At 39.5% G+C, this 17564-nt stretch overlaps 1 protein-coding gene across 1 annotated transcript in view; it reads left to right on the forward strand.

The window, feature by feature from the left end:
* KHDRBS3 (KH RNA binding domain containing, signal transduction associated 3) overlaps nucleotides 1-17564 on the forward strand; it is a 196153-nt gene that overhangs the window by 100357 nt on the left and 78232 nt on the right. Inside the window, exon 3 of the mRNA XM_050939797.1 lies at nucleotides 2313-2452. Coding sequence (XP_050795754.1) covers nucleotides 2313-2452 — 140 coding nt within the window. The remainder of the gene's footprint in view (nucleotides 1-2312; nucleotides 2453-17564) is intronic.

The raw sequence follows: 17564 nt of genomic DNA on the forward strand, positions 1-17564 counted from the left end.
CCCATGGCTGAAAAATCAAGGCCTGCTAAATAACTTATTTTCCTGCCTGACAATGCTCCATTTTTTTTTTTATTAAAACTTTGCAAACTAGTCAACTCTGCTTTCTTCAGTGAGGCACTTTGGCCAATGCATCCTACTTACTGTGCTCATCCAGTGCTTCCTTAATGTTCTTCATTGTCCAGCTTGTGTATAATTTGGTATTTGGTATTTTGTAGCTAAGGGATTCCTATATACAATTCCCATCCATCATGACTTGGCATGCATTAGGTGAAGAAATAGACATGTTATGTTCAAATTGTCGTTCTGTACTCTGTCAATCAGAATGAAACACCACTCACCCCATGGAAATAATTGAAATGTGGGTATTAATCTAAGATCTTATTGCAGTAAAATCTTTGCTGCTTACACAAGTTTAAAGTATTAACAGTTTACTGAAGCAGTTGCTTTTGAAAGAACAAGGTTCTGGAAATAAAACTATGTCGCAGAAGGCATCTATGAAAGGGCACAAAAAGGTTTGTCTTTAACTATGTCTACACTACCAGTTACGTTGGCAAAACTTTTGTTTCTCAGGGATGTGGATATTCTACCCACCTGAGCAGCATATATTACATCGGCATAAGCACTAGATCCACCGCGTTATAACGGTGGGAGAGCTATGTCACCGTTCTGTGGGGGTGGATTAATTATGTCGACAGGATTTCTCTCTCCCGTCAGCATAGAGCGACTGCGTGAGAGATCTTATTGCATTGGTACAGCTGTGTCGCTGTAAACTCTCTAGTGTAGACCTAGCCTTACTTACTGATTGGTTGTTGCAGCCTTTGTGCCTGAACAGAGAATGAACTGCAACTTATCCTCTCTGAATTAATATCCCAAGGATATACAAAGATGGTTAACAGGTAACATTGCTGTTTAGTACCTGTGTTTCAACCAAAAGGCTGCCTTCTTGAATGAAGTATGAGGGAAAATCCAAGCCTTCTTTTGTTTAAATAAACCTTACAGTTGAGGAGAGGCACAAAGTTTGATAGATGAGTGCAAATGTTCTTAGAGTGGCATGAATCCTTTTGTTCGTTCAGTTTCTGTGCTTCATAGTAAAGTGAATAAGGCAACATTTGATATTTCTTTGGTTGCATTCACATTGATAAATGGAATAAAATTCCACTGCCATCATGAGATAGATTCCCTTTCTTCCTTAATTAGAATTGTAACTATTGACAGTGTTTGAATAAAACTCTTCCACTTTGGTGGAAAAGGAATAGACACAATGTAGTTGTTTCTTGAACTAAACAAGAGTGAAATGATGTGAGAACCAGCACTTATTGCTGGTACATGGAGGAGCCTGTTAAAAATAGTCTTTTGAATACAATCTTTTTCTTGGTTTACACTAAAACTGCAATCCTTGGCTCATTTATACTAAATGGAATTTGATGATGAAGAAATTCAGCTCTGAGTTCACATTAGCTCACAACATCTGTTTCATTCTATGTAGCATACAGGATTTGGAGGATAGCTTATAGTATTTCAAGGTCTGCATGTATTTGAGAAATATTCTACTAACTCTTTATAAATAACTGTTATGAATTCTGCAGTCTTCCTATGAATAGCTCTGTTGAGGAGAGCAAATAAGTCTAGTGTGTCCTCAGTTTACTTATACAAGTCTATTTTAGATTTTTCAAAGGAAAATATTTTCAGCACTCACTATGTTTATTATTTGGATAAAATTACTCATATATATGGAAGAAATTCATAGAATCGGAACTTAAGGATGGAAATAAGCTTTTGGGGCAGGTCATTTAATCTGCCCTCCACCAGCACAGGATTTCTCCCTGTGGCACATGGGCCTGTAGTCAAAATGCCTTCGGCTGAAAATTCATCAGATCTGACAAGCTGAAATGAAGTGATGGGATTTTCACCACTTTGTAGTGGAATGTGATTCCATCAGATCTTGCCTGATACTCATTTTAAATTGTTAAGAGGCATATATAGTGTTTTGGTAATTTGTTTCCACTACTCAGTAAACCCTGCACCCTTTTTTTTTTGAAAATATGCTGGAGGTAATGGGCAACCTCAGAGAGGAAAACAGGATTTGAGCAAAAATATAATTAAAAACATCATGTTTTATTTGAAGGTTCTAATAATAATTTAGGTTAAATTGGAGTTTCTATTGCCACATTTTTCTGTATTGTTGTTTCTAAAGGATTTTCAACAAAAAAAATCATCTAGAATATTATGAAAAATACTTCTTTAGAAGCAGTTCTTGTGATAAGTATTTTCTGTGTTGGTTGAATAGATTTCTACTCCTCCCTTCTGTCTAGGACTACAATGATGAAATCAGACAGGCACAGCTTCAAGAATTAACATATTTGAATGGTGGTTCAGAAAATGCAGAAGTTCCAGTTGTTCGTGGAAAACCACCAATACGAGCACGAGGAGTACCAGTCCCTGCTTTGGCCAGGTAGGTACCTCAAAATGCCGCACCGTTTTATTTAAACATGTACATTTCGGCTCAGTCTTCAATCAAGTCTGATTCTCCAGAACGTATGGCAAGGTATTATGTAAGAAAAATAAGAATGGCAAAGCAACTCTGTACCATATGATTTCTGTTTACATGGGTACCAAAATGTGAGGAAATGGTCTCGGTTCTGCAGCAAGATTCACATTGGTTCATAGAATCATAGAAGATTAGGGTTGGAAGAAACCTCAGGAGGTCATCTAGTCCAACCCCCTGCTCAAAGCAGGACCAACCCCAACTAAATCATCCCAGCCAGGGCTTTGTCAAGCCAGGCCTTAAAAAACATCTAAGGATGGAGATTCCACCATCTCCCGTGGTAGCCCATTCCAGTGCTTCACCATCCTCCTAGTGAAATAGTTTTTCCTAATATCCAGCCTAGACTTCCCCCACTGCAACTTGAGACCATTGTTCCTTGTTTTGTCATCTGCCACCACTGAGAAGAGTCTAAATCCATCCTCTTTGGAACCTCCTTTCAGGTAGTTGAAGGCTGCTATCAAATTCCCCCTCACTCTTCTCTTCTGTAGACTAAATAAGCCCAGTTCTCTTAGCCTCTCCTCATAAGTCATGTGTCCCAGCCCACTGATCATTTTCATTACCCTCCACTGGACTCTCTCCAGTTTGTCCACATACTTTCTGTAGAGGTGGGCCCAAAACTGGACACAATACTCCAGATGGGGCCTCACCAGGGGAGGAGGAGGAGGAGGGGGTGGGGAATGAGGAATGCTTGGCTGCTAGTGGGTGTAGAGCACCCACTAATTTTTCTCCATCTATGGTCCAGCTCTGGAGCACCCATGGAGTTGGCATCTATGATCCCCAGGTCCTTTTCTGCAGAACTGCCGCTTAGCCAGTAGGTCCTCAGCATGTAGCAGTGCATGGGATTCTTCCGTCCTAAGTGCAGGACTCTGCACTTGTCCTGGCTGAACCTAATCAGATTTCTTTTGGCCCAATCCTCCAATTTGTCTAGGTCCCTCTGGACTGTATCCCTACCTTCAGCATATCTTCCTGTCCCCCCCCCCCAGTTTAGTGTCATCTGTGAACTTGCTGAAGGTGCAATCCATCCCATCCAGATCATTAATGAAGATGTTGAACAAAACCAGCCCCAGGACCGATCCCTCTGGCACTCCACTTGATACTGACTGCCAACTAGTTATTGAGCCTGTTAATAACCTAGTCCCAGATTTGGACCTTAGCATCCAAAATATGGGGATTAGCATGAAAACCTCCAAGCTTAGTTACCAGCTTGGACCTGGTACTGCTGCCACCACCCAAAAAATTAAGAGTGTTTTGGGGCACTCTGGTCCCCACAAAAACCTTCCCTGGGGACCCCAAGACCCAAATCCCTTGAGTCTCACAACAAAGGGAAATAATCCTTTTCCCTTCCCCCCCCTCCAGGTGCTCCTGGAGAGATACACAGAAGCAACCTCTGTGAATCTAAGAAGAGGGAGTCCACCCTCTTTAATTCCAGTCCTGGAAACAAAAGCGCTTCCCTCTTTACCCAGAGGGAATGCAAAGTCAGGCTAGTAAATCTAACACACACAGATCTCCCCCTGACTTTTTCCTCCCACCAATTCCCTGGTGAGCTGCAGACTCAATTCCCTGAAGTTCCTCACTAAAGAGAAACTCCAACAGGTCTTAAAAGAAAGCTTATATAAAAAAGAAAGAAAAATACATACAAATGGTGTCTCTGTATTCAGGTGACAAACACAGGGTTAATTGCTTAAAAGAATATTGAATAAACAGCCTTATTCAAAAAGAATACAATTTAAAGCACTCGAGCAACTATAGACATGTAAATACAAAGAAAACAATAGAAACTTTACTGTCTTGCTATATTTGTACTCACAACTTGGAAACAGAAGATTAGAAAGCAGGAAACAGAAATCCTCCCATAGCCGAGAGAGATAGATTCAAGACAAAGGACTCACACCCAAAACTTCCCTCCACCCAGATCTGAAAAAAGTCTGGTTTCCTGATTGGTCCTCTGGTCAGGTGTTTCAGGAACTTCTTTCCAGGTGTAAGAACATTAACCCTTAGCTATCTGTTTATGACACGCCCCCCAAATTGCAGACAGCGGGGAAGCTCTGACTGTGGACTTGGGCTTGGTCCCTCTGGAAGCGATGTAGGTGATGGGGTGGTTTTCGTTGCTGGTGAACCGCTCTCCGCTGGTGCACCTGAGGGTATTTCAGGCTCTGGCTGAGCCTTTTGGGTATGGCTGTCTGTTGCTTCTGCCAGTTCTGGCTCGCTGGCCCCCTCTGGCGTTGAGTTTGAAGATGTAGTTGCAATTGCTGGTGCTAGTTGCTGTTCCAGTTCCGGGCCTGGGACTGGAGGTGCTGTGGCTGCTTCAGTGGTTGGCATGGAATCCGGGTCCACTACCTCTGTCTGGGTCTCTGGTAACACAAACGGGGCGTCTGTGGACGGCTCAGGAACAGGAATGGGTCTGGAAGCTTGCATGGTTTGGCTACATGTAACCATTCCACTCGCTTGGCCCGCTTCACCTGGTTGGCCAAGTCTTCCCCCAATAGCATGGGGATAGGATAATTGTCATAGACTGCAAAAGTCCACATTTCTGACCAGCCTTTGTACTGGACAGGCAGTTCAGCTGTAGGCAAGTCTACAGCTTGTGACATGAAGGGGTAAATTGTCACTTGGACCTTTGGGTTGATGAATCTGGGGTCTACGAAGGATTGGTGGATAGCTGACACTTGTGCCCCCGTGTCTCTCCACGCAGTAACCTTCTTTCCGCCCACTCTCAAATTTTCCCTTCGCTCCAAGGGTATTTGAGAGGCATCTGGGCCTGGGGATCTTTGGTGTGATGGTGGCATAATGAATTGCACTCGGATGGCGTTCTTTGGACAGTTGGCCTTGATATGTCCCAGTTCATTACACTGAAAGCATCTTCCATCTGATGGGTCACTGGGCTGAGGTGAGTTACTGGAGACTGGTGAGGTGGAAGAATAGGGCGTCTGTGGCTTTACTTGGGTTGTATGGGGGGTCTTTGTCTGTCCTCGGTTGTAGGGTTTATGGTTGGTGTGCCCCCTGGGGTATTCGTTCCCCTTGACAGTAGCTTTCTTGCTTTCTGCCAATTCCATCCATCTGGCTCCAATCTTTCCCGCCTCAGCGAGATTTTTGGGTTTTCCATCTTGTATGTACCGTGTGATGTCCTCAGGAACACCATCCAAGAACTGCTCCATTTGTATGAGGAGGTGCAGTTCTTCCAAGGTTTTAACATTGTGTCCTGATATCCAGGCCTCATAATTTTTCCCAACGTAGTAGGCGTGTTTGGGAAATGACACATCTGGTTTCCACTTTTGGGATCTGAAACGTCAACGGGCATGATCCGGGGTTATCCCCATTCTGTATCTGGCCTTGGTTTGAAAAAGTTTATAGTCATTCATTTGCTACTTAGGCATTTTAGCTGCCACCTCTGCTAAAGGTCCATTGAGCTGTGGCCTCAATTCTACCATGTACTGGTCTTCAGGGATGCTGTACCCAAGACAGGCTCTTTCAAAATTTTCCAAGAAGGCCTCGGTGTCATCACCTGCCTTGTAGGTGGGAAATTTCCTGTGCTGTGGAACCATAATTGGCGAAGGGTTGTTAGGATTGGCTGGCGCATGCAACCCAGCTTGTGCTAAGTCCAGTTCATGTTTTCTCTGTTTTCCTTCTCTTCACTTTCTTTTTGTTGTTTTTCCATTTCTTTTTGTTGTTTTTCCATTTCTCGGCAGTAGGCTACCTCTTCTTCTGCTTGTTTTATTTTGTGGGCCACTTCTTCTTCTTGTAGTTTTCTGTGGTGGGCTGCATTTTTGGCTTCTTCTTGTTTTTGTAGCCTTTCCATCTCTTGTTTGTGAGTTGCCTCATCTCTGGCCATCTGTGTTCTGAGCAGTTCTATCTGTTTTTCCATTGCCTCGAGCTGTACTGCCTCTGGTTTTCATGACATCGTGTTTTCTTGTGTTGGGGTGCCCTCCGGTGTTTATTGTCTGAACTGCAGGCTCTGTTGCCTCCTGGGGTCTGCCTAGCAACAGTACCTTTTTCCCTTTCTTTCTCTAGCTAACTTTTTTAATGTAAAGTAAACCAGAAAAACCACTTTATTTGCATGTATATAGTGCTGGTATTTGCCTCCTAATGGGAGTGCTATTGTGTGACAAAAGACCCTTAACAGTCTCTTAATGGTTGTTTGCTTAATATGCAAGCCACAGCTGCCAGAGAGAGCAGAAAAAAAAATTCTCTCTGGTTCCTTTTAAAACCAAACCCTCTCTGCTAAAAGCCCCTAGCAGAGAAAAGAAAAATATAATATTCCTACTGGCTTCTGGATTCTATCTCACCACTGCCACTCATGTCAAAACCCTAGTCCCAGATTTGGACCTTAGCGTCCAAAATATGGGGGTTAGCATGAAAACCTCCAAGCTTAGGTACCAGCTTGGACCTGGTACTGCTGCCACCACCCAAAAAATTAAGAGTGTTTTGGGGCACTCTGGTCCCCACAAAAACCTTCCCTGGGGACCCCAAAACCCAAATCCCTTGAGTCTCACAACAAAGGGAAATAATCCTTTTCCCTTCCCCCCCCTCCAGGTGCTCCTGAAGAGATACACAGAAGCAACCTCCGTGAATTTAAGCAGAGGGAGTCCACCCTCTTTAATTCCAGTCCTGGAAACAAAAGCACTTCCCTCTTTACCCAGAGGGAATGCAAAGTCAGGCTAGTAAATCTAACACACACAGATGTCCCCCTGACTTTTTCCTCCCACCAATTCCCTGGTGAGCTGCAGACTCAGTTCCCTGAAGTTCCTCACTAAAAAAAAACTCCAACAGGTCTTAAAAAAAAGCTTTATATAAAAAAAAATACATACAAATGGTCTCTCTGTATTAAGGTGACAAATACAGAGTTAATTGCTTAAAAGAATATTAAATAAACAGCCTTATTAAAAAAGAATACAATTTAAAGCACTCCAGCAACTATAGACATGTAAATACAAAGAAAACAATAGAAACCTTACTGTCTTACTATATTTGTACTCACAACTTGAAAACAAAAGATTAGAAAGCAGGAAACAGAAGTCCTCCCATAGCCGAGAGAGATAGATTCAAGACAAAGGACTCACACCCAAAACTTCCCTCCACCCAGATCTGAAAAAAGTCTGGTTTCCTGATTGGTCCTCTGGTCAGGTGTTTCAGGAACTTCTTTCCAGGTGTAAGAACATTAACCCTTAGCTATCTGTTTATGACAGAGCCGTTTATCGTTAGCCATTGAGCCTGACAAACTAGCCAGCTTTCTATCCACCTTACAGTCTATTCATCCAAGCCATACTTTTTTAACTTGCTGGCAAGAATACCGTAGAAGACCATATCAAAAGCTTTGCTAAAGTTAAGATATATCACGTCCACTGCTTTCCCCATATCCACAGAGCCAATTCTTTCATCATAGAAGGCAGTCAGGTTGGTCAGGCATGACTTGTCCTTGGTGAATCCATGTTGTCTGTTCCCGATCACCTTCCTCTCCTCCAAGTGCTTCAAAATGGATTCTTTGAGGACCTGCTCCATGATTTTCCAGGGACTGAGATGAGGCTGACTGGTCTGTAGAATCCTCACGTTCTCCATCTTCCCTTTTTAAAAGATGGGCACTATATTTGCTTTTTTCCCATCGTCCTGGACCTTCCCCGATCACCACAAGTTTTCAGAGATAATGGCCAATGGCTCTGCAATCACATAAGCCAACTCCCTTAGCATGCTTGGATGCATTAGATCTGGACCCATGGACTTGTGCATAGCCAGCTTCTCTAAATAGCCCTTAACCTGTTCTTTCACCACTGAGGGCTGCTCACCTCCTCCTCATACTTTGCTGCCCAGTGCAGCAGTCTGGAAGGTGACCTTATCTGTGAAGACTCAGGCAGAAAAAATCATTAAGTGCTTCAGCTTTTTCCAAGTAATCTGTCACTAGGTTGCCTCCCCCATTCAGTAAGGGTCCCACACTTTCCCTGACTGTCTTGTTGCTAACATACCTGTAGAAACCCTTCTTGTTATCCTTCACATCTCTTGCTAACTGCAACTCCAACTGTGCTTTGGCCTTCCTGATTACACATGTTGATATACACACATTGTGGTTTGAATTAGCCAGCATATGTCTTGTGAACTCTTAGCAAGAGTGACATTATGCCTGTGTTGAGAAAAGATAACTCTGCAATACAGAATGTTACCCTGGATGTTCAGTTACATAAGGGACTAGTCAAGCTTTGTTTTAGTTATAACTAGCACTTCTGATTTTTCATTTTACTAATAAAATGCCTCTTATCCAAAATAAAAAGTGTTTAGCCATTGAAGGCCAGTATAGCACTGGAAATGGTTACTTGTAATTTGTGTACTGAGTTGTACTGCAGAGTGTGGGGGTTTAATTTCTGAACCACATTAATGTGTTACACATTAATTGATCTGAGTAAGCCCTGATGGTGTGCATGAAAGGTTCCCTATCCTGATTCACAGTAGCGTTGTTTGAAACAGTATTGCGTTATAATGCACTAGGGAACTTTACAATGAGATTACTTATTATGGTATATACTACTGTAATAAGTAATGTATATACAAAGAGAGGGCCCCAGTTTCTTCCCTCCCCCCCCAATTTTTGGGCACCTACATAAAACTCAGAATTTACTAAAATGCCCCCCTCCCCCAACTAAACTAATAAACCCTGAAAAACAGAAGCCCTAGTTACAATGTGCTTAATAGATAGATATTCAGATAGGAAGGATTATAAAATGCTAAGGGTTTTGTAATCAGTACTTTAATTGATTACGCTGTTAGGTAAGAATAGTGTATGCATTTTCCCCATTGTACAAATAGGAAACTCTTTGAAGCACAGAAAAGTTAATCTTGCCAAAAGTCGCAAAGGAGCTCATTGGCACATCTAGGCTTAGTGTCCAGGCCTCCTGATTTCTAGTCTCATTCACTAGCCCACAACACCACAGTGTGTCATCCTTCCTTTCTTCAGTTACTTTTTAAAGTAACTGCAGTCAGTGATACAAGTGGTCTTGCATCTTTACTCCCACGATGATACTTCTGATGTTTCGTTTGTTTTAGCTGCTATATTTTGGCTTTTGGGGACACATTTCTTAGATAAACAATTAATGGTCTGACTTCCCTTTGAGTCCTGAATTTAAGACTAATTTGCTTTAACTCTTAAACTGGTTTATAAGATGTACTAAATTTTTAATTTTAACATTATTGAGATAACTCAGCATGATCAGAAGCTAAAAATATAAGTTCACATAGGTGTTTTGAAGCTTGAGTTTGGGTTGAGACCCATCTCTCACTTTTAAAAAAGCCACATGTCCAAATCCTTCAGATTGAATTTGAGTATTTAACAAGCATTTTTGTTAGATGGAGAAAAGGGGGGAATTATGCTTCCTCTTCTATAGTGCTCTCCTCTGCTATAAGACCAGTTTTATGCCTTCATTATCAACCCTCTGCATGCCCATTTCTTGAAGTACAGAAGTGACAGCTCAGGATATTTTCCTCCAAGTTCTTTGAAACCCTAGTGTATGTTGAGTGATGGAGGGGGTAAAAAAAAGTAGTGCAGGACATTTACATTATAACACAGATCTTAGTTTCAGGAGAAAACTCTTGCTACTGTGTAAATTAAACTATTTTCCTTCTGCCAGATCTGTCATTTTTATTTACAGCAAATCCTAACTCACAGGTTAGCTTCAAAATTCAATTCAAAATACAGTCCTGAGGCCAACCTAACACATGTAAACAGATGTTTTTTTGGAGGAAAAATGTCTGGAGAACTGAGACAATCTGGAAGGATGACCAAATTATTCATCTCATTTAACAATGCAGATTGAGTCTGTCAATTTTTAAGCATTTACATTATCTAGAATGGTGGTATTCTGTATCAGAGCCTTGTTCCTTCGAGGTAATAGTTTGTTTGCTGTCCTGGCTTATTGTATTGGAGGAATTATTTGCTTTTGTACAGTTTCCTAAATTATCCATTGGAAGATACATATGGTCTATTTGCTGTTTCAATTTTAAGATCATTCAAACAATGATAAAACTGTCATGACGTCCCACTTCCTTAGCATTGTATATGTTATACACCAAGATTAGGAAGTCCATGGTGCTTAATTCTTTTTTTTGTTTGTTTTTTTTGTTTTGTTTTTTAAAGAAAGGAGCCTCTACATCCCTCTATTTTGCATGCATAATATTTTCATTACAGTATTTTAAGTGATTTATCTAAGATATACAATCAATGTATTAGCATGAAAATCCTTTGATAAAGGCTTAGATAGCCCATGTTTTTGCTGAAGTCTTAATAATGATATTTCTTTTTCCATAAAATATATTTAAATTGTTATTATAAAATTAAGGTACCAGTTGCAAACATCTTGGTTATCCGGTAGATCTTTCTTGCAATATTATTCTGGTTCTCAGAAATTTTCCTTTGGTTTGGGTTATATCTTTGTTTTTTTTCTCCAGCTAATGTGCTCCTCTAATTTTTCTCTGTATGATCTATTGATGGGTGTTCCATAGCGTTCAGATTTAGATCCACTTATATTTGCATCTGAAAGGTTTTTGTGTGCTAATTCCTGCAAACATCATTTTAGTTATTTGTAGATCACTTAGGTTTATACTTCTCAGGGTCTGTCTTTACATTTCTCACTTTCTCAGTGACACCTCTAACAAGTGCACGCTAAACTTAGTTTTCATCACAAAGACTTTTGGTTCTGTCATGTGCTTTTCTACTCTACTAGTATTTAGAGAGAAATTTTTCATTTACCTTAAAACACCTTTTTCTGTGATACAGAATTTGATCATTAACTTGGACTAATTTGTTTCTGTTTTTGTATTGAATCTTAAGAGATCTTTAGTTACCATTTTTTCTGTAAGCTTCTGTCCTTTCCAATTTGCAATCGCCCAATCTTTTTTAATTCTTATAACAGTCATGCAATTCTGTTTAAATGTCTGCTAGATACCTGTGAGTTTGAGTTCAACTTAAAGGTGATCTGCCAAGGAAAAAAATGGGATTTATGTCTTCTATTCCCTGTTTGATATATGATATAAAGGAGCCCTGAAATTAGTTCCTCTTTTTTGTTTGTTGTTCTAAAGTTGTGGGTTTTTTACATTAAAAATTGAAGTCTTGTCTCAGCTGATGGCTTGAGAACCAATGAAATGGTAATATCTCAGTAGTCAAGAGAATGTAAATTAAACAGTTGTGAGGGCAAGAGACTTTTACTCAGACTTTCTAAAAACCCTGTGCGTGTGAGAGTGTGCGCCTACCTGTTTAACTTGAAATGGCTAACATTTTGATTTAAGGAAGCCTTTGTTAAAGGCTTTAACATCCAGCCCCATAAATAATGATGCAAACAAATAAGCATCCCTGAGATCTCCCAGAAGTCTTCCAACAAAATCAGAGAAGACAAAAAATTACATTCCTGGTATTTCTAAGAAAACATAGAAGCAGAAAAGTTAATGATTTTTTTTTTAAAAAAAGCACCTATCAATCGTATACCTCATAAAAGACAAGAAGATTACAATTCCAATACTTTTAAATCCATTGTGGATATAATGTAAGATCTCAAACCCCAGTAATCTCTTGATGTAATATGATATAACAAACACCCTTCTGCCCAGAATCGTTTTTTCAGTTCCTTTGCTTATGCTTATTTTCCTATTTACAGGTAAAAGTATTGGGTTTTCACCTGTTATATTTTCACCACATGGTGGAATTCTCTCTCCTTATTCACTATTTCATTTTAAGGACATGACAGAATACCTTCTTTTTCAGTTTCTGTGCTTTATATATACCTGTTGTACAGTACCTGGTAATTGGTCACATTTTTATTTATTAGATGCCAACTGTGTGCTTGAGTGCTGCACAGGGAAAGATCTATTTTTTTTCCCTATGAACTTTATATTCTAAATCTGGCAGACAATATAGCTTGTCAGAAGTGTCTCTTCTTACATATATAAAATTTCAGTATACATTTTATACAGGAGTTTCAGAATATAGAGATCAGTACATTTGTTATCCCTTGTAAATTACCAAACATTAGATTGTCATAAATGTATGTCAGTTAGGTTCCTAGTAACTTCCTTGACGAGTACTTTTTTCATAGAGCATTCCTTTGCTTAGAACTAGGACTCTCCCACTCATATTGCCTCTGTTCTTGTGTGTGTGTGTGTGTGTGTGTGTGTGTGTGTGTGTGTGTGTAGACAGATAGATAATATATGAAAGAAGGCGATCCCTCCCTCCCTTATAGAAAGTGTGCCTACTCCTGAGGGAGAAAAAGAGGAAATTAATTGTCACAGAAGAGTTTGCCTCCCTTCCCAACTTGAGCTTTTAGGTATTCACTTTCCTTCCTTCCGTTGATCTTGAATCTAGTACTAATTTCTTTTTCTTGTCCCGATCCCTCCCTTGTTTTTCTGCCTTCCTGGTAATGACAGGAGGAAAGAAGCAGTACTACAAAGTGATAGGGCTTACATTGCTAAACATCTCTTACCCTTTAGATATTATACATCTATTCTGAGTATGCATTAGAAAGGAAGAGACAAAGGGACTCTGTCATCGTGGGTATCTCAGCTGTCATTTCTTTGGGGAAGAGGAGGGAAGAAGAATCTTAACGGTTTAACTTTGACATGCTACTAGCTAGCATGTAGATCCAGCGGTTCTCCTACTGTGATGCTGCTTCAGCTTCTTCCATCTCCCATGCTCCTGTTCCTTCCCTTCCTCTATTCCCACACCTCCCCACCTCCAGGAACCCAACAAACTCTAAAATTTAAAAATTATTCAACAGTGAGTGGGCCAGTGTCACTTCCCTACAGTTGTATTAATTCACGTTATTGTAACTAGAGCCCTGCAAATCCTCAGATGTCTGCTTTATATCTGCAGATATCCACAGATGTAGATATCAGCGGACCAGTTTTGCAGATTGCAGATGGATGTGGATCCAAATTTTATATTTAAAGCCCTGTACATCTGCAGATATCCACAGATCATTTTTGCTGCTCAGATGGGAATACAAATTTTCTATCCACGTAGGCTCTAATTGTAACATCTCCCTTGGAATCAATATGATTTTCGGTGTCTTCTCTAAAAATGCATGCATTGTCAATGATTATATAAATTGCAGATACAATTTTTATAAGTGTGTAGTGAGTAATGTTGATAGTCTCATGGACTCTAGCTAGTGTCTCTCTCCAAGGGCCTCTTGCAAACATGAAAACCGCATTTTTTCCCAAATGTAAAGTAATTAGCTTATTTTAAACTTAAAACATAATTCTTCAGAATTAAACAGATTGCTGATGAATTTCCTACCCCAAAAATATGGGAAAAATATAATTTTACTGGTCACTGCTTCTCAATTTACCTGAGTGAAGGAATTTACCTGTTGCCCTGATTTTTTTTTTTTAAAGCTCTTGACGTTGTTGCTAAGGGCATTATTTTTATGACTCACTTGGTTTTCCGATGGGGTGAGTAATTTCACCTATGTTGAATGCTTGTACCACCAATGCTAATCCATTTAGCCATTTGGTTTCTTTCTACCTATTTTGATAAAATTTGCAGTCAAAATTCTTATACTTCAGGAATTCATGCAAGCAATTGATGGGAGTTACAGTAGAATATTTAATTGGGTTTTGAGGATCTCATACAAGACCACAAGAAACTCTTCTGACTAATATTCCCCTGGAAAATATAAGTGGTCGTTTCAGCTATTTGCTTAAAAGGTGGACAAGCATACAGTAACTTTTGTGCAATTGTGGTATAGGAAGAAACATTGTGACCTCCAATTTTTATACCTTCTTTCCTCCTTTGGAGTATTAATATCCAAAATTATCCACCTAAAATTCAGTGGCTCCAATTCCTTGATGGAATTATGTGCTTGCAGGAGTTATGTTGGTCCTACTACAGAAAATTCCTAGAATTGTGGCATCTAAGAATGCAGCTATTATCAAATCTTTTCACCCCATATAATGCCTTTTCTTAGCCCTCCTTATAGTCTCCTTATGTTTTGAGATAGCTTATCTGGGAAAATGACACAAGTTTCCAATTAATATAGATCAGAAGCGCTATTCATATATCTTGTTAAAACCCTGTTACTTACCTTTGTGTGCAGGCTGGGGTCCTCAAGGTTTCATTATTGCAACTCGGTCTGGGGCTAAATATAACAGTCACACAAATTCTGCAGCTAGTTTAGAATGCTGCAGCCTGCCTCAGTCATAATTGACATAGGATCTTGTCACTCCTATAATGTGCTCACAAATTTCTCATTAATTTCCAGACCAAATTTAAACTCCCAATCCTAATCTATAATACTCTGAATTAATTGGAAATTATAAAGACTGCCTTTTTGTCCACAATCCACTGAGACAGTGTACTCCATAGGGATGTTGAAGCTTGAGAGATAAGATTCAAGAGCTGTAGGACAGTGTGTTCTCTAAGGCTTTATTGCAGTTACCAGAGGATGAGAGATTGAGTATGAGCCTAATTGTGTTCAGCTCAAAATGAAGGCCACCTTTTTGATAGTTTGTGTTCCAGCAATGACATGCATTTAAAACAAAACAAAACAAATGGGAAGGCAGAGGTGCTAATTACCTTCTTGTTTTGGGCACGTGAATAGCAAGGTGCTACGATATCAACGTTCCTGTAGAAATGTGATGAGAGAATTAAATAGTAATATATTTACTAAATGCCACCTCTATAGTTACATTTCTCTGAGGTTCAGTTTCTGACCTACTACAAAAATAAGATTTGTATCTGTGCCTATAGAAGGGAAACATTGTTTTTTTTGGAAAGGAAATCACTAAAGCCATACCATTTTTAAAAAAACGGAATCTATCATGTAAGTATAAATGACTAAAGACATATTGTACACTTATAAAATGAATGTTATGTAGGTATACAAGATGATAAAAAGTATTACAAAATGCTATATTCATGTATATAAGGGTTGTAGGAAAAGAGTTCTATATTTGAAAATACTATTGTCATGTAATTGTACCATTGGGCTGTGTAGGTATAGGGGGCAGTGGTATGGTTCATGGTATTTTTACCATGAATAAGTCACACAATCTTTACTAAGGGATATGCTTCCACCTGTGATTGACAAGGAGATGACCAAAGAAGAAAAGTCTCTTTCCACAAGGGATTGCTGCTCCTAACGGCAGAAGAACCAGTATCCATTCCACATCAGAAAAGAGCTATTGTATAGCCTTCTTCCAAAGAACCTTCTTTTTAGTTCAGCAGATTGAAGAAACAAAATGTAAAATGTTGAATGAAGAGGGTTTTTGCCGGCTAATTTCTACATTTGCCTGCTTCCAGCTATGGCATATTTTGTGCCTGAATTATGTGAGGCGAGCCCTCCAGCTCAACATGCAATCAGCTGCTAAGTCTAATAAAGTGTGCTACCATCACCTTCAAGTAAACAGAGAATGTCCCCACAAACTGCTGACAGGATCCCCCCATAAAAAGTAAAACCTTTCACATGGAACAGTTCTTGCTGTTCTACCATCTGGCATTTTTCCAAGGATGCTCCTGTTCCTGTCACTGGTTTCCTTACCTGCCTGACAGTGTGCTCTCTAAAATTTTATCTTCTAGTACTGGACCAGGGAGCCTACTTACAAGGCCTTCAGGAAAGTCAGAACCTATGCCTCTCCTGTCTCCACCTCTCACACACTCAGTCTAAGCACAAAGGTCAAAACCATAACATTTTTTTAAATCCAAATGTAAAGTCACTTCTTCAGTCTTCCTTTTCAGCCAAGCAATACCTAGTGTATATATTTAAAACAATTCATGTTTTTAACTTTTCCTGCCAGTGGAAGAAATTGAGAAAGAAACTTAAATGACCGACACTAGTCTTTCTTTATTTTTAATTCTTAATGGCACTGAGATACCAAAGTTAAGAAAATCTATGAGCAAAATTGATTGGATGGGAGACCGCAGACAAAAATATGAATGAAAATTGGGAGCTCTTTAAGAAGAGTTAATTGGATAGCCAAAAGCCATCAAGAAAGAGAACAAAGTTAGCTAAAAGCCCATCCTGGTTCAGTAGTGAAACAAAGTCAGCAATTAGAAAGATATATATATATTTATAAAAGTAGGGGGGAGAGAAATAGAGAGCAATCAGTATAAATTGGAAGTTGTGAAATCTAGAAAACTGATAAAGGACGCTGAAGACAAAAGGGGAAAATCACTGACTAGTAGGGCTAAGGACAATATGTTGTTATTTTTTTAAAGTATATTAGGACAAAAGAAATCCTAGGCGTAACATAGGCCCATTACTAGATGGGAGTGGTAAAATTTTGAATATTGCAGAAAAGACATATGGTCAATAAATATGTCTGGTATCTTTTTTGGAAATAAGCAGGATGATATACTTATGTGAGAATGATGAAATATTTTTCTAGTCCATTAGTAAGAGCATGTTAAATAATATCTACTAGCAATAAATATTTTAAAATCCTCAGCAGCAGACCCATAGAATTTGCATCCAAAAGTCCTAAAAGAGTTGACTGAGGATTTCTGGCCTCCTGAAGTTTTCAATAAATCTTAGAATGCTGGCAATTTTCAGAAGACTGGAAATGTGCTAATGTTGTGTCTATATTCAAAAAAGGATATTCTGTCCTTCCAAAGCTATGCCAGTTCACTCAGTGCCTCCCCCAAACTGACTCAGATAACTATATGCCTGTTAGTGGAGTGGTAAATGATGATAACAGAGAGTGATCTAGATTGCTTGGTAAACTGTGGGCCATTCAAACTAAATGCATTTTAATACAAGTAAATACAAAGTAATACATCTGGGAACATGGAATTCAGGTCATAGCTACAGAATGGAATGCCTGTATCCTGAAAAGCAGTGACTTTAAAAAGGATTTAGGGATTATAATGGACAAGCAATTAAACATAAACTTTGGGGAAAGAAGGATAATGTGATCCTTGGATGTATAAACATGGAAGTAATGAGTAGGAATAAGGAGGTGATTTTACTTCTGTGAATGGCAGTGGTTCTCAGCACGTGGCCTGAGGGCTGCTTGCGGCCCGATTAGAGCTCAGCTCTGTGCTTAAAAAAAAATA

The sequence above is a fragment of the Gopherus flavomarginatus genome, chromosome 2, assembly GCF_025201925.1.
Source record: "Gopherus flavomarginatus isolate rGopFla2 chromosome 2, rGopFla2.mat.asm, whole genome shotgun sequence".
Taxonomy (NCBI): domain Eukaryota; kingdom Metazoa; phylum Chordata; order Testudines; family Testudinidae; genus Gopherus; species Gopherus flavomarginatus.